The sequence below is a fragment of the Thermobia domestica genome, chromosome 13 (genome assembly GCF_964235325.1).
Source record: "Thermobia domestica chromosome 13, izTheDome1.hap1.1, whole genome shotgun sequence".
NCBI classification, from domain to species: Eukaryota; Metazoa; Arthropoda; class Insecta; order Zygentoma; family Lepismatidae; genus Thermobia; species Thermobia domestica.
The window spans coordinates 142,549,020-142,572,698 of NC_137466.1; the positions used below are offsets into that span (position 1 = coordinate 142,549,020).

The window sequence follows — 23,679 nt, forward strand, 5'->3', positions numbered from 1 at the left end:
ATATATGATAAATCCTCGAAGTTAAGAAGATAGAACTAGGAGATAATTTCTTCATTAAAATTAACCGAAAATACATTTCAACGATTTCGAAAACTTCGCTCCTATAGGAGAAAAGAGGGAGTTTGTATTAATACTCAAATTTCCGATTATTTGTTCAGAAAATACCGAATGTGAAGATTCGCTTAAGAAGACGTAAAATTCGGCACATACATTTCTCATTAAAAATTAGAAAACGCGACCCTCAGATTTTTTTTAAAATTCCGTTCCTGAGAGGGGAAATGGGGTCAATTTCTATAATATTCTAATTTTAGTTTTATAAAAGAAATATCCACAGGTCATAAGAAACAAACATTAGTGCAATATGTCAGCAAAATTGTAAATTTGATAAGCACTCGGTTGATAAATCTGTCAGTACCGAAACTTAAAATAAAATTGAAAACTAGCTGTTGAGAATATCTGTAAATACTTTACTTTTGTATTGAAATCAATGTAATTCAATTGAGTGCAAAAATCTTACACGAAAACGTATCGTAAGGTTAGTGACTTGGGCTGGGTCTATGGTTTCATCATGGAAGCCATTAAACTGGTGATATTAAATAAATGTTGTTTAGAATTATTTTATATTATTCCGATATGTGATCTCCTTTGATTAAAGTAAGGCACTGGTTTTGGGACGCGCAAAAACGATTTAATTCAGCCTTGACTAGCGTTGTCCATGAGACGTCTTGATAAGTTTGAAGAAGTCTCGTCTTGTCTCGATTCTGAAATAATTCTTTATCCTTTCTTTCGAAACTTTTCCCGATTTTTAAGTAATTTTATCCTTGACTTTTGAAAGTAATGTACGTCAATGTTTGCACTTGGTAATAAGAAAATTAAATGATTTATGGGAATAAATGTTGAATTATTAGCATTAATTTAAAAAGATACATATCGTCGGGATTTCTTAACCAATGTTCATATCGAAACCAGACCCTAGCTAGGAGTAGCTAGGGGTTGAGCCCCCTTCGGCCCCTTCAGGCCCCTGAAACTTTCATGATTTGTTTCCTCTGCTTTGCTCCACTTCCAAGTACACGATTCTTCTTTTTGTTACTTTAACTTCTCTGGTCAGAAGGACCAGGGTGCTTATCATCTGGTACCGCCGAAAGAAATTACACGGTTCTAATCAGCGATAAAATACGTAGACACCACCAGCATACTACAATATCTTCGAACAAAATGTCGAGCGAAAGTAGAGGACTCAAACTTACGGAATGACAACCGTTGAAAACCATTGTTGGTCATAAACAATAAATTATAGCGTTCTATAAGGAACGAAATTTATTGAGAAAGCTGATTTTCACTTCTTTCTTTTCGTTTCTTCAATTTTCAAAACGATACAAAAAAGTTTTAGCTTGTAGCTCTTTTATGTGTGTGTTGCTATTCAACCGTGGATGAAGACATAAGTCGTACTGTCTTTGTTTACTTTCTTTATATATAAATTTCAAACGATTCATGCTTAAATTTTCAAATATATGATTCGTTTTATTATGGTTTGAAAAATCGGAAAACTATAAAGGAAAAAAGGAAAATCACCCTACCACCTACTTGAAGTTATAAACTATAGCGCCAAAGGCTAGGCTCTTCCAGAAATTGAGAATAAATATCTACCTTTTAAGTGCATACATTTTTCGGTATCCATGCTTTCTCTTTGAAAAACTGTCATCCTGAAGAAATTATGATCCATTTTTAAAAAATGGGATTCCTCTTTAGCTCATTTTCCTCACAGATCTTTTAATTGCAATAAATAAACATATCACTTTATCGAAAATTTTCGAATATTAACGTAATGCAAGTTGGGTCTAGGTTGAATAAAAAATAAGTTTTTACTTCTGCTGTTCTCATATGACAATCTGGAATGGAAACCAGTTCATTCAGTTTAGAAATCTGACATCATTGAGTCCTTCGCGACCTCCAGTGCAGTTTGCGGTTGCTAAGCTACAGGAGGTAGAGGAAAGTCTTTCCTCTGCCAGGAAAAATAGTCGTTCATCTAAGACCCCGAGCTTAGAACCTTTTGTAGAATGTAACATTTTCAATCCCTTCTAACATTATTAGTACTTGTTAAAAATCCATCATACTATGGCCATGTTAAGATACATAAGATACGCTTTGACATGCACATATCAATTGCCTTATTACTGTTGTAGAGGCGTTCAAAATTAGGACGTTTATGGATTTTGTGATACTATACCATTTTTATAAGCACTGTATGTTGTGAATTTTACTATAAGTTTTTTTTTTCTGAATATGTAGATTCGAACTACATAATAGCTCGATGGATAACTTGAAACCCGAACAATATTATGTGGGGTCGGAAACACTGCTAACCATGTAGTATTGTAGAATGTTTCCAACAATACCTGCTCTCGAAGATATCTATCCTACGATCTTGAATAATTTTTGCTCTAATAGTTTAAAAGTTACGACGGTGTTTCAAGATAAATGGTCTACTCAGTACATATACGCAGATTAGAACATTTACCTTAAAACACGTTTGTAACATTTAAGCTTATGGATAAAAAAAAAAATACCATGAAATTTTGTTCCAAGCAAATACTTGTAGGAGAACTTCATATGGTGCATTCTGCAATACAATTGAGTTCATTATGGTCTGTGATATATTTTCAATCGCTTTTCTTTGTATTTCTGATACTATTTTTTTACCGTAAATGGTGCTGTTGGTGCTGATACATGTTAATCATTGTAAGTATGACAATACTTAATAATTAATAAAATATATATTTTGAGTTCTCGATATTGTTTACTACGTTAATTTGAGTATAAGGTGTAAAATTTCAGAAATTTTACTGTGTTGAATGTAACATTTTCCTTATTATCTAACGTTTTCAAAGTCTAGGTTAACCGAATGGCATTATATTTACTAATACACGAGGGTAATCAAAAAGTTTAAGTCAATCTGGTGCACAGCGTTCACTGTTGCCCTAGCTACATGAGGTTCGAAATCAGTTCTGTTTATATCGGGTGTGGCAAAATAAGTGTTACAACTCTTGGGAGGTGACTCCTGACACTGAGACAAGAAAAAAAGTTCTCTTGAACTTTCGGCTATCGGACATAGTTTCAGATCTACAAGGTGCCGAAAGCGTGGGAAAATGACTTTCGGACGCCAATAGTTCGGAAACTATCCAACGTAAAGAGGGCGGGTAAAAAATTCACTGAAGAAGTCATACCTGCTGTATTGAATTTTGGATGTTTCACAATCCTACCATGCACGCGCAAGGGATTCCCCAAAGGAACGTAGGAAGTCCCGTATGATCTGCCAAATGAAAATTGGTCTAAATGGATATGAATTGATAGGGTTTCTACCAGGTAACATTAATTCCTTTGTATTAAGTCGATATCTGGAACAAATACAAAATGGCGGACACCTTCATGCCCGTTGTGTGTGGTTGCATAATCGCCAGGTACGGATGCTGGCCAACAGTGACGTTCTGAGTATTAAGTGTAACGAATTTGTACTCAAATGCTCTAGAAAGACATCTGGAATATCGGTAGAACACAACAGATGAAGCAGGGTGATGCACGACGAAAAATGCCCAGAGATGCACTCATACTCAGTAAACGTGATTTCAAAGCGTCGGAAATGTAAGGAATGGCATCAAGAACATGAAAGCCATTGCCAATTCACCAATAATATTTCATCAATGCGATGCAATTAGATCTGCACGGTTGCATACCAATAAGGATGCAACAACTGAGGCAAAGTTGAAATTGTGCAAGGGAACTCACTAAGAAACTGGGTAAACTCAAGGAATGTCAGTAGTGGGATCGCATTAGCGATGTTGAAATGTGGCCAATATGTGTGTTGATATCGACAGGTACCTAATGGACAAATGTCAACATGTCGCACTACTGCTGGGACACCGTCCCACGTACGAGAAATAGGAAAATAACTACTCAGGTCTTGAATCTGAGGTCGTGGGCTCCAAGTAGAATTGAAAACCACGACCACGGAAGCGAAAGCGAGCGCTCTAGCCCTGAGGCTTCGACGGAGCCTCACTTTTTCTGTATTCATTTCTTTCAGGATTACACACTTTATTTGGCAAGTGCTCTTGTACAACCTCCGACATGCTTGTGTGTTTCATTTTGTTACTCCTACTGCACAGTTGTAAACAATCAGAGTGGTGTAAAGCGACAAGTTTTGCCAATAGGTGTCACTACAGTCTTCGTATCTCTCTCGTGTATTTTTTACCTTTCACGAAACTTTACAATTTCTCTTGCAAATTTCAACCTAGAGACTTCAATTTTTTTAGAAAAGGAACTTCATACCCTATCAAATACAACAGTCCGTGCCGATTTTTCATTTAGAACTTTGTTCATTGTTGAAATAGTTATATTGTTAAAGGTTTGGATATACATTTCAACAATCCAGCCATTTCAACAATCCGGTCAAGTCTCTAGGCTGAAATTTGTACATTTTGGGAAATTGTAAATTTTCGTGAAAGGTAAAAATACACGAGAGAGATACGAAAACTGTAGTAACACCTATCGGCAAAACTTGTCCCTTTAAACCAACCTTAAGACGTTTCTTCCTATTTCTCATGTCGTTTTATTTTCCATATGTATGGTGTTCCAGCAGTAGTGTTACATGTGCCAAATTGGTTCGTTTTCGTCTTTGTCTTGGCATGTGCACTGTATGTAAGATATGAATTTCTGGAGGTATTTTCCTATATTTCGAGTACGTCATATGTTCCAGAAGGCGTGGGACATGATACAAGTTTGTTATATTCACGGTCTATCAGATTTTGATCAATGGGTTAAGAGATATCTTTCATGTGTCGACTGTGGGACAATGTCCCAAACAAAGAGGGACATTGATACAATCGGGTTTTAATTACGTTCTACCAAAAAGTGCACCAGATGTAATAGCAGAATCTACAACGTTATTTTCCTCATTTTTGCACGTGGGACGGTGTCCCAACAGTGGTGCGACATGTTGACATTTGTCCATTAGCTACATGTTGATATCAACACACATTGGCCACATTTCAATATCGCTCATGCGATCCCACTACTGACATTCCTTGAGTTTACCCAGTTTCTTAGTGAGTCCCCTTGCACAATTTCAACTTTGCCTCAGTTGTTGCATCCTTATTGGTATGCAACCGTGCAGATCATATTGCATCGGATTGATGAAATATTATTGGGAATTGACAATAGCTTTCATGTTCTTGATGCTATTCCTTACATTTCCGACGCTTTGAAATCACGTTTACTGAGTATGAGTGCATCTCTGGGCATTTTTCGTTACGTGTTTCCACACATGTGAATCACCCTGCTTCATCTGTTGTGTTCTACCGATACTCCAGATGTCTTTCTAGAGCATTTGAGTACAAATTCGTTACACTTAATACTCAGAACGCCACTCTTGGCCAGCATCCGTACCTGGCGATTATGCAACCACACACAACGGGCATGAAGGTGTCCGCCATTTTGTATTTGTTCCAGATATCGACTTAATACAAACGAATTAATGTTACCTGGTAGAAACCCTATCAATTCATATCCATTTAGACCAATTTTCATTTGGCAGATCATACGGGACTCCCTATGTTCCTTTGGGGAATCCCTTGCGCGTGCATGGTAGGATTGTGAAACATCCAAAATTCAATACAGCAGGTATGACTTCTTCAGTGAATTTTTTACCCGCCCTCTTTACGTTGGATAATTTCCGAACTATTGGCGTCCGAAAGTCATTTTCCCACGCTTTCGGCACCTTGTAGATCTGAAACTATGTCCGATAGCCGAAAGTTCAAGAGAACTTTTTTTTTGTCTCAGTGTCAGGAGTCACCTCCCAAGAGTTGTAACACTTATTTTGCAATACCCGATATAACCCAGATTCGAAGAACTGATGATAAACTCATTCAACAGTCATATAACCACCATGTTTCGCATTTCTTTACAATATGTGTCTAATGTAACCATCTATACGCTAATTCAATTTTCTTTTTCAGTTGTTTCTGAGGTGTTATGAACACCAAATAATATTTGCAAGATCACTTTTTCCTTTTTGGCTTCACATTTCTTAGAGCTCTGTTTCACTGTCATAAGTATTACATGAAGACGATTCCTACATTATGTTAATTTTTTACGGCTAATAATTTTGGAGATATCGCGAACGGCTAGAAACAGAGTTTTTGCCTGGCCAGAGACCGGTATTATAAATGTCAGTCTTATAAACAAAACTGATATATAGAGACCGTTTTTATTAAATTTCAAATTTCAATACCTAATTGTACCGGAGATTACTACATATAGCGGAGATGAATACATATACCACATGTGTAATTGCCGGTTTTAATTTCTAGCACGCATAAGAAGAGTAAACACCCGCCGTTGACTGCTCTTAACTCACTACCACGATTAAAAGAGAGGATTAAATGTCCTTATCCATTTCTACTTTAACCTATGTTGTTATGTGGGATTGCACAACCACGACGTATTGTGGAATGTTTATAGGTAAGATGTTCTTTAAATCTGCGGGAAACGCGCGTAAGTTTTCATACATTTCTTACACCCACATCTGCCAAGCCTAAAATCTAAAACTGGGAAACACATGGCACTAGGTGTGTGGTAAAGATCAATCTGTGTACAACTTAGTTTACGTAGTTAAATCCTATATATCGAACATCTCTCCATAGACACACACACACACAAGCACACACACATACACTATTAAAGATAAAAATTAAGTTTATACTTACTATCTCTCGTAATGATAATTTCATTAACAAAAAGAAATTCATAAAAATTTAATTTCTTGATTTCGTTCAAAGAAATACCGATGTTTTATGCAACCGTTATTTAAACACACTTAATTGATCAGATTTTCTTCTTTCTGTATTAGGTATCAGTTAACTTATCTCACACTTCAAATTGGTAGATTAATTGTTGGTGCTGTGGGAGGCCTTTCGATGTTTGCATCTCAAGATAAGCTGTAGGTTCACTCTAATTCTCGTTGCTAAAGACACACACCATTCCCAGTAACTAATCAAATGTATTAAATGGAGAACAAAAGAAGTGGAATATTAAGAGATTTTTTCTCACTATGAAAGTTAACAAAAGTCAAATCCTTGTTGGTTATATTAGTTTTAATTAACTAAGATAGGTAATTAAATTATTTTATGTAACAACACTTGTGTAGTAAATCTTTTATATATTTTACTCTCATTTCAGGGCTATATTCTAGATCATTCTGATTTCAACAGCGGTTCTACAATGAATACGCCACCAGCAAGTGTAATGGTGACACTTACAACTTTAGTGATACTTCTTATAATTTTCTATTTATACGTCACGAGGCATTTTAAACATTGGAAAAACAAAGGCGTCCCTTATTTAAAACCACTTCCGATATTCGGTAATTTCAAGAACTTGATGATGTTAAAAATGAGTTTGGGTCAACAATTTGCTGAAATTCATGTTAAATTAAATGGACATCGGTATGGTGGGTTCTTCCTTGGTTCTCGGCCATGTCTGTTAGTGCGAGATCCTGAATTAATCAAACATATTTTGGTGAAAGATTTCGAACATTTTACAGATTGGAGTTATCATCCGGATACCATAGCAGATCCTATAGCTTCCAACACACTTTTCTGGATGCAGGGAAACCGATGGAGATTTTTCAGGAAATATTTCACCACATGTTTTACTCTGGCGAGAATTAAAGATTCGTTTTCCTCAATTTGTGAGTGTGCCGAAGTCACGATGGACGACATTGTGAATAATAGAAGTTCTAAAAATCATGTTGAAATCAAAGAACATTGCGAAAACTATACATTATATGGAATTGTAACGTTCGCATTTGGAGTTGATTTCAAACTTTTCACAAATTCTGAACTCCTTGAAATGGCCAAAGATGCTACAAACACATCTTGGAGGAGGATTTTGCCATTCTTTTGTATGATTTTCATTCCGCAAATTTTACGAATATTTAGAATTACGATAGCTGAAGCATATTTGTATAATGTGTTCACTATAATTTTGAATAAGGCATTGAATATTAGAGAAAATAATAAGATATTTCGTAAAGACGTTACTGCTATGATGAGTAAGCTACGAAAGGAAAGAGATTACAAAAATAATGATTACAGGAGAAATAATTATGAATATGAAGAAATGTTAGATGTTGAAGTTGGTAAGTTGCTGTATTTTTTATTTCCTAAAATTATCAAAAGAAAATAATATAATATTATTTTTACGAGCAACTCCTTTAACTTACTCTTAGAGTTGCTATGTTAATGATTTTGCATCACTGAAAGCATTAGCTACAGTAATCATCACGCATACTACGGTAGTTTTTGTTTTTCGTTTAGTCACCGAGCATAATAATCTGTGTCAATTTAATTTCAGTTGGTTGCTCGCGTCTGACTATACATGTCTCGTAAGATTTAAAAATTTATGATTTGAACTTTTCAGTTATAAAAATAGATTGATTACTCTATACAATTACGTTAAAAGATAACACTACACTTACAAGTTGATGTGGTGTACAAACTTTACAAAACTATTTTCGTGGTTTGAGTAGTGATTGCATTATAACGAACAACTCTAACAAATGCTAATTTCTTAGGTTTCTTTCCAATTTTTTTGTGGATATTTCAGACCCAGTTCTAATAGGATTTTCAGGTGGAATACTGGTAGCTGGATACGAAACAACTGGAAATGCTTTAGCTTTTACTTGTTATGAACTAGCACAAAACAATATGATTCAGGACAACCTGCGACAAGAAATTGACGACTATCTAGAAGAATGTGATGGGAGTATTACATTCGAAGGAGTAAACAATCTTCTGGGTTTGGAGAAAGTCATATCAGGTAAACATTTTATAGCGATGTTTCAAAGCACATAAATCAGTTTTAGTAGCTGTGATAACACTCTCGTTTGACTCAATCGTATTCTGATTCGTTTTCGATTCAAAGGTCAAGCTCATAAGAAAAGCGAGAGTACTATTTAACATAAAGACTATAATATTTTCTTCAACATGTGGATAACTTTTTTGTTTTCGACAAATGACCGTTTAAATTTGTTTCGTGCTTGGTTTCCATATTAGTTATATTGTATTTTATAAATTACACTTTTGCAATGTACATTCACTACTTAGCTTGTTCAAGGCTACTACAATGGATACGTAGACTTATAGAGAAATGGCCCGTTGAATTCTCTTTCATATTGTATATTTCAAACAACTGTCCTTGTTTATGTTACTTTCTACGTTTCTATAAAATCAAACAAAATCATTTACGAAACTTTATGTAATATCCCTTTGGTTTGGTAAGGAACTCCGCGTATTAGAACACCGTTCATAGAAGTTACTCAAGTTTCTGTTGGAACACCCCTTGTCAAAAATCAAATTTTGATTAATTCACATATAACGTTACTGTCACTTATAGTGGGAAAACTTTTCATATTTTCTATGCTTTAAAGGTAATAATCAGAAAACGAAATATACGTACTAACGTGATTTTTCTTATAATGTAATGTAACGTGGGTTTCTTGTTTAACCAACATTTATTCTGCTCTTATGTTCACGATTTCATTTTTGTTCGGACTTACAACAAACCTAATTATGGAAATGAAATGTTTAATGTTTACTTCCAATAATTTTGCCAGCTATGCTAAAGAAGACGACGATAATAAGAAATGAAGGAAATGGTAGAATGAAGCAAGTGAGAGAAAACCGGGAAAACCCACGCACATGTTGTTTGTCCACCATAAAGTTCACTTGGCCCGAGCTGGGATCGAAGCAAGGACCCCATGCTCCATAGGTGAACACTCTACTACTGAGCCATCTACCCGAAACCTGATTGTGATAATATTGTTGTCAATTATCGTGATGTTATCAATTTACCACTCAAAACCTAGTTTTACAGGCAGCATGAGTCGTAGGAAATCCCTGCGAACTCTCCCATCTTGTAATTAATCATGAGTAATGTCACAAAATAATCCGTCTTCTTAATAGATATACTGAGTGAAGAGATAAGTAGTAAGTTAAGACTGGTTAATAGAAGACAGATTAATAGAAGATAGGTTAATTTAACATGTTGGAGACGATTGAACATATGAGTTTAAATTTAATGTTCTTGGTGAGGAAACCACTAGATTGTGTTGTCAACTATATTGTGTTCTCCCTAATTTACATTAAATATTACAGTCTCTTATGCACACCAAAAAAGGAACTTGGCATGTATTTTCCTTTAATTCTTGTTCTTCTCCCTTTCTGCTCTTAGCTGCACACATCCTATTAATCGTTTCTACTTTTGAAATAACCAGAGGACTTGAGTCTAACTTATTATAACGTGCTTCCTTCGACATAAGTTTCAGGATGTCGAGTAAAAAATAAAAATAAAGATTGAGCTTTCTAAAGAAGAATTGTTAATAACATATGTTCTGTTAAACTGTTTAGAAGCGAGACAAAAAAACTAGTACTGTGCATACTCAAGTGTTCTTACTGTCCTCATAATATTGTTGTTCCGTACAGTTGTTTATGTAAACATTTAGGCTACACTTGATACGATAATCTTTAACCTTCTGTTAGAAGCTCGTTGAGTTGTAGAACATTTAATATAAATAATTGAATTATGGTCTCAGATATGAAAATATACAATCCATATATTTTGATTAACATCAGTTAACCTCTAGATAAAGAGCAGTGTATAACAGGATAATCCGTACAAGTATTTAGAAAATTCAAACTATTCTTACCTATTTAAAAAATAAATAATGATAATGGTCATCAACAAATCACATATCCGTAGTGTATTTTAGATTACCATATTTTTTCTCAAAATGCAGAATTTACATTCGTGCACTACTTAAATTCATCTTGCTTTTCAAGTTTGTGTATTTAGTGGACTTGAGAATTCATTACTGACCACATACAATCCGTTTTGTTTTCAACGACAAGCTTCATTAACTTAACTACCGATCATGACTTTACCTGTCTACAAAGATATTTTAATAAAGAAGTTGCAAAATAATATGAAATCAAGCAATCAAAGCAAAATCTAAAATCAAGTCGTTGTACATTCTCCCGGGTGGCAGGGTATAATAAAGCAGCGTGTTCCATAAGCATTACTACGTCCGATTTATCTGTATAAGTAGATATCTCCAATAATCAAAGCGAGTATGGTATACCTAAAACAAAAGCCACATTTCTTTATACAATACTCGGTGATTATAATTAGAGCTGTAGAGACTCAAATTTCTATCTGTTCAACACAGCACTATTTATATAGACTGCGCGAGCTAACAGAAATCTTAACAGGAAACCATAAATTAACAGACTATCACTAGTAAGTTGCCAGCAAACGCTAGACTTTTTTTATTCTATTTTTGTTGGAAAGTTTTGAAAGTATCTTGGTTATTTCTTACGAAGGTTGGCATGGTTTGCATAACAATTGTGTGCTTAAACTTTACAATTGACGGTCGCTTTCCTGATTCCATTCCCAGTCTCCTCACTGTCAGTATGAAGGTTGAAAGAGAAGCAGAATCTAATTTTTGGTACTGTCTATCGATTTATTTTTCTCAATCTATTTTCCAGTTCCTATACTCACTAAGTTAGTCTACTAGTAACATACAGTGTCGTAATTTATTAATTTCTGCCTCCTAGCATTCGCAAGAAGCTATCTGCCAGAATTCTGAAATAAAACGGTAATAATCGGCGACAAGTAGCAATAGTAAAGGGTCTTTCCCGATAAGATAGTGAAATCGGCCCTTGATCCAAATTGGGTCGCTATTGACCCAAAAGATTACCCTTCACTTAAAACTACCTTCCAACAAATTTTGACTTCCCTTAACGAATTATCCTATAATAAATGTTCATTATTTTAGTGGGGGTTGTCAACAAATTTTGAAAGTTTCACAGTTTGTAGATACTATCTAGATGTAAATGTGCAGTTTTTTCAAAACCATCGATGCGTATTTTCTTTAATTTTTGCGTGTTGAAAATTTCAAAAAAAAAAAAAAAAAATTGGGGGCCACACGTCGCTGATTTTTTGGTTAGAAAATTTGTTATATCCTTAGGTACAACATATATTATTTTCGGGGCCTAAAAGTGATGGCAAAATTGTCAAAAGGAAACAAAACTGAAAACAAACGTGTTATTTGCACAGTTTTCCCATCATTTTAGAACTCTCAAGTTGAGGGCCCCTTCAAACAATCCTTACCAAAGTTCACAATTTTCATTTCTCTTGTGTCCTTTACGCTTCTGTCGTTCTTCGGCTGCCTGCTTCGATTGTGTCCATTTCGGAACACTAAAACCAAATATATATCCGTAACAGTGCTTCCACTTCAAACGTTTCTTGCACAACAAAGTTAAACAGTTCGCGGTAGAGAGCGCTACCGGTAAAGAGCGCCATTGTGTGCGGCTAGTGAAGCAAGCACTGATAGATACGAGGAGCCGACGCGAGGTGTGTGTAACTTCGTTGTGCAAGAGTCTGTTGCAGTGGAAGCACTGTTACGGAAATATATTTGATGTTTCTGTTCCGAAATGGACACAATCCAAACAACCGAAGAACGACAGGAGCGTAAGGGACACAAGAGAAATGAAAATTATGATCTTCGGTAAAGGATAGTTTGAAGGCTCCCTTGAGGGTCCTAAAATGATGGGAAAACTGTGCGAATAACACGTTTGTTTTCAGTTTTATTTCCTTTTGACAATGTTACCGTCACTTTCAGGCCCCGAAATAACATATGTTGTACTTAAGGGTATAACAAACCTTTTAACCAAAAAATCAGTGAAGTGTCCCCCCCCAAAAATATTTTTTCTACATTTTTTTGAAATTTTGAACACGCAAAAATGCAAAGAAAATACGCAGCTATGGTTTTGGAAAAAGATGCATATTTGCATTCAGATAGTATCTACAATCTGCGGAAATTTTAAACTTTTTCTAGCACCCGCATAAAAATTTAAAAATATGCTATTTTGAACATAATTCGGTAAGGAGAGGGGGTAGAGGGAAAACATTTATCTGAGGTGGTTTTAGGTAAAGGGTAACCTTTTGGATCAATGGCGACCGAATTTGGATCAATAACCGATTTCACTATCTTACTAGGAGATACCCTTTGGGAGTGTGTAAATGGATAAAACTCACCAGTCTGAGATTATCATCCCACATTTAGATTCTATATTTAGAAAACACTGAGATGCATATTTGAAGGTCGGAGAACGAACCAGAAGAACTAATCCCCTACTGTTAGCAGTTCAGATTGATCATCGATTGGACCTACTACCGGACAGGAATATAAGTTGATTTGCCAAGCACTGAGACTACGTCAAAACCAGTGCTGGAAGTCAGGAGAAGGTGCGTTACAATGATAGGTTGTCAGATAAGTTCCTATTGGTAGGAACTACACCGTGCACATGCAGTATTTTTTAATTACTCAAGCAAGCCTTGTCTTTTAAGCATCAGATATAACCTTCAGGTTCTTTTGTTCTTAATAGGACCGCTTTACTCTCAAGTTGGTGAAAGCTATAATGTACACCGTTAGTGTGTAAGTGTTTGCAAGTTAACATTTTCCTAGGATTTCGATCATACTACCACACGAAGTAGTTGAAGACCACAACAGTCATCAGTCAGCAAAATTCCCTCCGGCTACAAGTCGGTAAGTATAGACAATTAGGCAGGAGACCTACTCCGTCGCCAGAAGGACATCACCACACCAACTACTACTGGTCTTGAAAAGAGTTAGTGTCCGGTGGAAGTTTGTGATCTACTTCACAATGGGACATGTTTGTAGATTATATAATCTCTGGAAGCAATTGGCACGAAAGCCGGCATAAATTGTGCCTTCAAACGCCTCCAACTACTTCAATTTACACTATAGCTTGCACAACAGGTGACTGTCTTGTTCTGAAGTCTGCCTGTCCCAGGCTACTTCCATCAATAGCCCGGCGGTTGCAGCCAGTAAATGAATAATTTGTGGGCCTTGTTAAATAACTATAAACTCAGGACGTTCTTCTTAAGCACATTTAGGATTTGTTACCGTGTGTTTGAGTTGCAGACCTTATTTATCATCAAAACATATTTTCTATACGCCGAGTATGTTCGAACAGAACACAATCTGATATAGTATCTCCTTGAGGACGAAGGTTCTCGTTCTTTCTCAACACGAGTTTGTGGCCGACTGCGGCACAGTTTATGAAGATTGATACCACGGCATTAGTATTCGTATGTAGTCGCGAAGTTAGCTGCACTCCGATAAATTCATCTTCCGGAATCAGGATTATTTCCTGAAGAATCTTTGTAAATTAGTGTGGATTGCTGATGTGAAGTTCTGAATTTAGAATATACGGTTTCAAATGGGTTGTGAGGTGTTTGGAAATGTACATGATGGACTGCTTATGATAGTGATAATCGTTCAGATCAAAATGTCTTTTATATGTACCTTGGTAAGCTGTGGATCTTCGGAGAAGCCACTCACCTTGGGAAGCTATATAAAGGCGAAAGTGGAATAAGTAGCTGATTTGAGGTTTGTGTGTAAAATGCATTCTCCAGAGTTAGGCTTTCTTAAATACATTCCATGGTTCAGTCTATGACTTTTTTGTCTGTTTGTAACTTAATGTATAGTGAATTATATTTTTAAATAATGGAGTCATTGATTGAATGATTTCTAACATATTGTATCAACTCTTTTTTCTCAGAGATTCTAAGAATGTATCCATCCGTTAACTTTATATCAAGAACTTGCACGAAGGATTATACAATTCCCGGAAAAAACGTAACTATTGAAAAGGGATCACAAGTATACATTGCACTGCATGGTATTCAGAGAGACCCGGAATACTATCCAGAACCAGATAAGTTTGATCCTGAACGATTTGCTGAAAGTAATAAGAAAGATATGCAGAATTTTACTTATTTTCCTTTTGGAGGAGGACCCAGGATGTGTATTGTTAAGTATGAAATCGAAATATTGATACAAATGCAGTATTGATTAAAATACTTCTTTAGTTGTTTTAATACTTGTTGAACATATTTGGTAACTTGTCTGTTTCCCTTCAGTTGTTCATAATGTCTATTTTTGTATATATAAAGGAACAAATCATGTAACTAGTTATGTGACCATGTGATAAGATTTTATACTGGAGTTTCCTATAGTAGAGTGATTCGTTACACAGTGCAGCAGCGAAATCTTCGCAAAAGTAGGTTCTCTTATGTATTTCGACCTCCTGAATTCAAAAACGACACTGAAAGCATCCTATCACCCACTGTTTTGGCACAAATCATATACGTTTCCAATATTGATAACACATATTGATACACACACACACACACACACACACACATATATATATATATATATATATATATATATATATATATATATATATATATATATATATATGCAACACGAATCATGCTAAAGTAGAATATAAGTTTAAAACAACAAAATATTGAAATAGGCACACTGTGAACAGATGTATACAGAGGATGTGGTACAAAACGTGCATTAAGCTCATTCATTCCGTCCTTTCTTAGTGGTTATGGCGTGGCCCTACTTTTCCTTTTATGTGGCATTTCCAGGTGCTCACGGTGAAACATCCAAAAGTAGTCGTCCATCATTCGAACATCCCATGTGCCCTGGTATTGTCGTACCATGCCCTTGATATCCTGATGGAATCTTCCACCCTATTCCTCACTTACAACACTGAGATTTGGAAGGAAAAAGTCTAGATGCGAATGTAAAAAGTGTAACTTCAAATTCATTGACCATCTCAGCATTTTCATTTTGGTGAGCATGTTCTCAACTATGTCCATATAATCTGGGCTACGATTGTTTCCCAGGACATCTTGAACCACAACCTTATAGGCAGTCCAGGCTTCTCACTCCACGGTATACATTTAATGATGGAACTTTCATCCAGCATTAGTTTGCGAATATCGGAACTAGTAAACACACTTTTCAACTTAGCGTCTGACAGATTGAGGAACTTGTTACATAGATATTTGAAATATTTGCCACGCTGAGGTAATGCCTTGGCAAAATGTTCGTTTGATATGCAGAGGTGGCAAGAATATTCTGTCTCTTTCCACTAGAGGGTCACACTTCATATTTTTGTCGCTGGAACCACCTCCAATCTTCGGGGCCACTGCTTTTGCTCTCAATGCTTGTCACGAGTCTGACTGTCCCATTCACAAGTGAAACAAGCGAACCTGGTATATCCTGATTGTTGTCTCAGAAGCATAGAGAACACTTTCAAATCACCACACACCATCCAATTTTAATCCTCATAATGTATGGTAGTAAGATGCACCTTCATGTTGTCATATGCTTCCTTCGGGTCCAGAGACTGGAGAACAGGTATTAAGGCATTCATAATACCAATGTGCAGCAGAACTGCCTTAAGGCTTCTTTTAGATGAGTCAACAAACAGTCTCCAGTCACCTGGCCCGTACGGAATGTTCAACTGACCCATCAGAGCTTGTACATCACTGCAGTATACTAACAAGTCCTTTTGAGCAAAATATTGTGTGAATCTCATGCCCCTCAAACAGAATAGAGTCCTCATCTATGCCTATTTCAAACTCGGTATCATCCGTCTCCTGCACGGTATCTATGTCATCACTGTCGTCCGTATCTAATGTCTGCGGAGGTTGTGGTATAGGTATATCCGAGCCATGTTGAACAGGACGAATCGATGAGCGAATGTTGTTCGGATACTCAATAGTCTTTTTGTTTCTCTTGTTGAAACCAGTAATCTTACAAGAGGAGAAGTAGGAGCCGCCGATATGAATCTGTTTCTCCCGCCAGACCATACCGATGCCAAATCGTAATGATTTCCTCTTCTTTCCTGACGCCCACCGTCGTAAATCTTCTACACACACAACACACACGACCTGTGGAGTCCATGGTTTGTTTATGTAAGCCTAGTTTTACTTTGAAATAGACTTCGTAGACCTTTTTCACGAAATCAGTAATGTTTCTTCCCTCTTTTTCACCACAAATATAACGAAAACTGTTAGCAGAGTTTACACAGCCTTGAATATACATTGTACACTAACGCTAACACGTACTTCCTTCCTCAAACAACACTGTGACGAACAGGAAGCGCCATTTCCAATATGACAGTTTGCTGTATGCCACTAGGGGTCGAACTGTTGAACAGTTGAAAGTGATGCTCTCTTCTGAGCTTCAATGATGTTTTCGTGTATATTGTAATATCATTATATTGCATTGTCATCAATCGCAAATGGAAGCGATTTTTGCCAAAATTGTGGGTAATACGATAATTTGAGTGTCATTTTCGAATTCAGGAGGTGAAATACATAAAGAACTTCCACATTTTTGAAAACGTTTTTGTCACCTTGCAATTTGTTGCATTGTGTTATTAGTAATACGGTATGTTTTCCAAATCAGACATCTGAACTAAAGAAGGGTAACTCTAGCTGTAGCTGAGCAATTTTGCAAAGAAAGTATTGAATTACCTCAAAATTGGATGTAGTGCAATGTCGCCTAGACTTTGTTTTCATGGAGGCATTGCCCTCAAAGAACTAATCTATAGAGACATTATTACACTCGAAAATCTCATCCCTGAGGAGAGTATAACTTACATACTTAGAAAAAACGACATACACTGGATGAAAAAAAAACTATAAAGTGGGTGTATCTGCATGTGTCTGAGTAATGTTTCCAGTTCTTCAGCCTATTTTTCTAATAAACGTTGCAGCACAACAAAAGTGACACGGTGAATTGTTTTGTGAGGGGACCTATTATACCTCAAATCCGTTTCAACAACGCACTGTAATACAGTAAAGGTTTAAGGGAACAGACTGTTGAACAAGCAAAATAGCTTTTTCACGTTACGTTGAACGCCTCACCACGTGGTGCCCAAACGACGCAAACCATCCACTTTTCTAGATTGGAAAGAATCTATTTCCAACAATTTTCTTCCCTTTGCATTTTTTCAACTATAAACTGCTCTCGGATTCGTTTAGTAGGACTTGATAGCTGCAGAGTACATACACCATGGCTTTTTTAGGCACAGTAATCACACATAACAACGTTAAATTACAAGATGCTCTGTTGCTTTCGAAATGTTACACTTAAAGTAATGGAGATTGGTAAGTATGTAGTGGCGCACTTTTATCCCTCAGCTTTCAGAAATTCTTAAATCGTTGATAAACTGAAGGTTAAATACAGTAGTATGTCAAAATTAGTTCACCTATCTATTTACTTTCATTCGAGCCACTGTAACTACACACTGGTGTGCTAGTTGAGGTTTAATCTCTTCGTCTTTTCCATTCAAGAGATTCCAATATGATATTACTCCACGACTAACATTCAGTAGTCGGTGAGCCTCAACGGAAGTTTGAAGTTTATCTAACTTAAGTAGTTTTCTGTTTGTTGATGATGATTTGTGTCGAACAACAATTTTTCATTTCGTATTTTAATAACAGCTTTCATCTGCCCAACTGTATATGTAATAACTTTGTTTATTATAAGAGGAGACAGGCTATTATTATCACTCGAACAATTAGATTCAGCACTTGTATTTCCCTCACTATTTTCTGTTATCACAAGACACTAGACTTCAGGAATCCAGGTACTTATTTTTCCATATTATCTACATTGGGATCATATCAGATTTGGAGTTCTAGGAGAGGGTGAGTACGAATCTGAAAGTAAGGATTATTTACTCATAAAATTTTTATTTTTTAACATTACAAATGAAAACTCCATTTCTAACAGCACAACGAGACGTTCATGAGAACTAGCGCTTCTCCACTAGCAATGCTGTAGACCAGCGTTTCCCAACCGGTGTGCCGCGGCACACTGGTGTGCCGTGAATGGGGCGCTGGTGTGCCGCGGGGAAATCCAAACAAAATTATTAATTCTATAAAATTCAAATTACAAGACATAAGGGAAAATGGATATTTGTATTTCACATTACTATGAACCTCTACTATGAATCTACAATTTTAAGTTTCATACCGTGTTACTCTTGTGTACAATTTTAATGTTGAAAAAAGTGTTTATCATTGTTGTGACTATTGTTCCTCCTTTATTGTTGCAGACTATTTCGTAACTTGAAATTTTAAAATATTATTCAATACTTTCGACAAAGCAAACATGCATACAAATTACATTTGTGTTTTAAGAGTAAAAGAGATTTGTTTGTCCTTCGTTATTTGGTGATCTATCTTCTTAGTGAATTGTTGGATACAGTTTTCGAAAAAGAAAGCGTAGTTTTGCAAACCTGAGTCCAATATGTCATTGAATTGTTTTCTATTTTTAAATAAGAATGAAAAATAAGCATAATGATTTACCACGGGGGAAAACCAGTGATCGAGCTTTCTTCTCTGAGGAGATCAGTAATCACAGAAAAAAAAAACACCACGGTATTTTATTTTTACAAATAACAATATCTATGAGTGTGCCGCGAGAATTTAAGTTACACCCGTAGTGTGCCGCAAGTTGAAAAAGGTTGGGAAACGCTGCTGTAGACCGTTCTTCACCGAAGTTATCAGCGCGGTTAACGATGATCAAGAAGATAATCGGCAAATTACATAATCCTTAAATACTACTACTGCCCCCACTACTACTACTACTGCTACTACTACTACTACTACTACTGCTACTACTACTACTACTACTACTACTACTACTACTACTACTACTACTACTAATAATAATAATAATAATAATAATAATAATAATAATAAGAAGAAGAAGAAGAAGAAGAAGAAGAAACAATGGCAAACGAAGTAACCAAGCACAATACTTACAGATTTAAAACAAGTAACAAACAAATGGGATTAGACTTTTTAACACTTTATATTTTTATACACTTTTTGTGTTTTAACCCATTACCCGCCAAAACTCTTGTATCGTTGTTAATGTCATAAAATGTGTTTATTCATAACTTTTTGAGATATAAATACGCAAAATTAGTGTTAAAATAGAAATAGCCGATATAGTTCAGGAAATACAACCCGTCCCATTTTTGGGACAATGGCAGAATAAGTAAGCATTTTATATTTGCATTTCACAAATGTTCTTGAAATTTATGATTTTTTTCCAAGTGAATACACATTTGCACACTTATTTGTTTTACATACATGTAATTCTAAATTACTTTATTGTTATTCTAAAGGAGTTTGTACACTTATATTGGACTTATCTTTATGCATTTGTTAGTTCATCTCCGTTATGATTCCGTTTCACAATGAGAATTTCATTTTCTTTATCAATCTATGGTCCATGAAACCACGTTTTGTTTCTTTCTCCATCTGATTGCTGTTCATCAAAGGGCAGGGGTTGATCTCATCACTATCTTACTTTTCTAATAAATTCACAATTTCACCCACTGTGAGGGCAGGCATAGTCATAGTGTTTCACGAAATGCAACCTTCGTTACTTACAACCAGCATCTAATTATATCTTTAGAATTACCAATATTGGATAAGACTGACTGAACTATAACTCACATACGAAATAGACGTATCAAGCCAATGTCCCAATTTTGGGACGCTTGAAATAAATAAATGAGAAATTTAACTAAATGCACTTATGTTGCATAGCAGACGATCATATCACTTTGAGATATATGTTGTCATATAACAAACGTTATTTTATTGAATATGCGGTACAAATATTACGCTAAAACGGAAAAAAAGTTTGCACAGCTGAAAAATGCAAATTTGACAACGTGGCGCCATATCTTGGCCATTGAATTATTAAAAGTTTGCAAGTAACTTCTGTATCATGCAGAAGAGACTGTAAACAAATGAAAGGAAATGAAATATTGGAAGAATATCTTTCCAAACACTTTCAAAAAATAATAAAAAAAACTGTCCCAAAAAAGGGACAATGGCTGATAATGGGTTAAAATTCCTGTACAAAAATAAATAAAACACCGCATACACACAAATAGCAGGGTTAGATTTTTCATATCCACTTGTGACGGAGGAATAATGCCCATTGTTCACTTTCGATTTCAAGTGTCTCATAAGGATTCCTAGAGTCCAGCAGTGGTATTTACATCGGAGAGGGCAGGCAAATAAAAGGAGAGTGAAGCGTGATCTAAAGAATGATATATAGCGTTGCCCTCTCAATTCTTTTCGGACGACGACGGTACATTGCATGATATTAACCGATGAAAGAACATTCGCTTACTAACAATAAGATATTAGAAACAATTTATAATTTCCTCTCTTTTCTACTTAATTTGTATTTTGATTAAAGATTTTGCGAATTTATGTAAAATAGTACTTATTAAAATATATTTTAATATATTTCAGGTCAGCAGCTCGCGCTATTGGAGTTAAAAGTCTGCATCATTTACATGTTGAGCCACTTTGAGCTACGGACATGTGATAAGACTCCAAAGGATGTGGGTCTTCATCCCAAACACCTGTTCGCTGCTCCAGACAAACCTCTTTGGCTGACTCTTATCAACAGAACGGGGAATGTAAAGCCAAGACCCAAGAAGCTTTAAAACTGTTTCTACTACACATTTCGTTTATTGTTTGGTTCTGTATCTTTTTATTTTTGTTCTTAAGCTTAACCGCTAATGATTATGCACCGAGATTATCAAAGACAGTGATGATGATAATGAATAAAGTAGCCGAATGAGGAAGGTGGTACAAATCGAAGGGTCCCATTTACACTGAGGTTGTACACCACAAAGTTCACTTGTAATGAGCTGTAATCGAACCAGGAGTCCTATTCGACAAACGTGAGCACTCTATCACTGTTTACGAGTTTGCGTATCTGATGTGTAATTTTGTATGTGTACTAAAGAGAAATAAGCATTCGTTGTATATCACAACACTGTAGGTTTAATTATAACGTCAATTTAATTCACATCATGCAAATACATTATATCAATTTTAGTTACGTATTTATAAAGATGTATGTACAGTGCAATATATGTTTCATGTATGATCAATAGGATAGTGTAAAATGGAGCTGAAGTATTGCAATACAAAATTGCCAAATATTCTTTTTAATATGGTTATATGTTTTTCTTAATTGTAAAACTTTTCATCACACGGGAAAATGCGAAGTTCTAAGACACCTGAGCCAACAGGTACTGAGTAGTTTTCCTCACAATGTTATGCGTCTGCATATTTCTTACAGTAAATATTTATCAATGTCTCTTTACTTTATCCTAGAGAATTATATCACACATAGACGTTCATAGATGACATTTAAATTTTGCATTGGGCAACTGAAGTCTATCGCACTAATAAACATTCATTCGGAGAAAACTACCTTGCTAGCATGTTAAGAAGCTACATCCTGTTTAAAGCGATTGCTTTCGAAAATATATTCCAAATAAAATACAAGATTTTATTTAACACATTCGAGACGGAGCCCGCCACATAGGCGGGCTATTTGTTTTTCTTCAGTGGACGGAGCCCGCCTACCCGGCGGGCCTAAGATTTCGTCACTTTGAATGTCAAACGCATGTCCGTAGCTGGGTTTCGACGTCTCACTCATACTTTGTGATGCCTCTAGTACTTGTAAAAAAATCGAGATGACAGTGTGACCAGTCCAGAATGAGGGAGGCTCGTTGATCTTGAGAGACTGTTTCCGCGCGAATTTGTAAATTGTGCTTCAACCGAAGCAAATGTGAATGAATGCTCTTATTGTATAGTAGCTTGTTTCCTTTCATAATGGACAATTTGGGCGAAGAAGAGATACGAAACATACTACATCAGATGGATTTGGATTTTGGATCTGAAAATGATGACTCGGACAATGACCCGGATTAGTGGACGATGATAATATGCGAATTAAGTTCTTTTTTCTATTATTTACTCGGCAATAATTGGAACAGTAAAATTTTGGAATAGGGACAAAAGTCTTTCTTTGTAATATTCCACAATATACAGCAATGGTGTGTTCAAATATAGAGCTAACCACACGGATAGACAGTGGCGTATTTAGAAAAATATTTGAGGGTGGGTTAGAAATGTTATTTTATAGAAGTCGCGGATATTTTGTCATACCGCACGGATATTTTGTCGCACCATCGTTTCAAATTTACAGACATAGATAGGAGAGTTTCGTGCATCTGGCTGTTTATAGCATTTTCTCCAGACAGTTAGTGGCCCTATCTAGAAAAATATTTTAGGGAGCTTCAAGTGGAAATATTATTTTAGAGAATTCGGGGATTTTTTGTATTGTTTCAAGTCTAGAAATGTATATACGAGTAAGATTAGCTTCCTGTATTTCACTATTAGTTTATTTTATCATTTTTTTTTTCAGATGACGACCTACAAAATGTATCTGATCGAGGAAGCAGCTCAGAAAATATTTTCTCCATTCCAATTACCAGATATGAGAAGCAAAATGACATCAGTTTATAAACAGCCACTTTTGTGCATGATATGGTGTGGCAATGAAGTGCAAGGCTAAATACTAAAACTTTGAAAATAAATGCCTTGTACATGAAATCTTTTCAACCTCCAGATTTATATAGTTTGTATCGCTTTTGATTGCTTACTAATAGAACAAAAATAAGTATACTCCAAATAAATAATTACCCTTATATTTGTAAATGCAATGAATGTAATATTTTAGTGGAAAGCGAATTACTTCTTTTTTGTAAGGAAAACATCGTAAATTTTATATACAGAATGGATCTTATCAACATAAAATAGGGCATATAG

General features: G+C 35.6%; 1 protein-coding gene across 1 annotated transcript; it reads left to right on the top strand.

Moving 5' to 3' along the window:
- Positions 1-1,881: 1,881 nt before the first annotated feature.
- On the top strand, positions 1,882-23,425 carry LOC145667800 (cytochrome P450 6l1-like). The gene is made up of 6 exons (XM_081735233.1): positions 1,882-1,983; positions 7,231-8,191; positions 8,659-8,871; positions 14,700-14,885; positions 21,301-21,470; positions 23,276-23,425. Exons 1-6 carry the CDS (start codon positions 1,882-1,884, stop codon positions 23,423-23,425), a joined length of 1,782 nt encoding a protein of 593 aa, XP_081591359.1.
- The last annotated feature ends 254 nt before the right edge of the window (positions 23,426-23,679 follow it).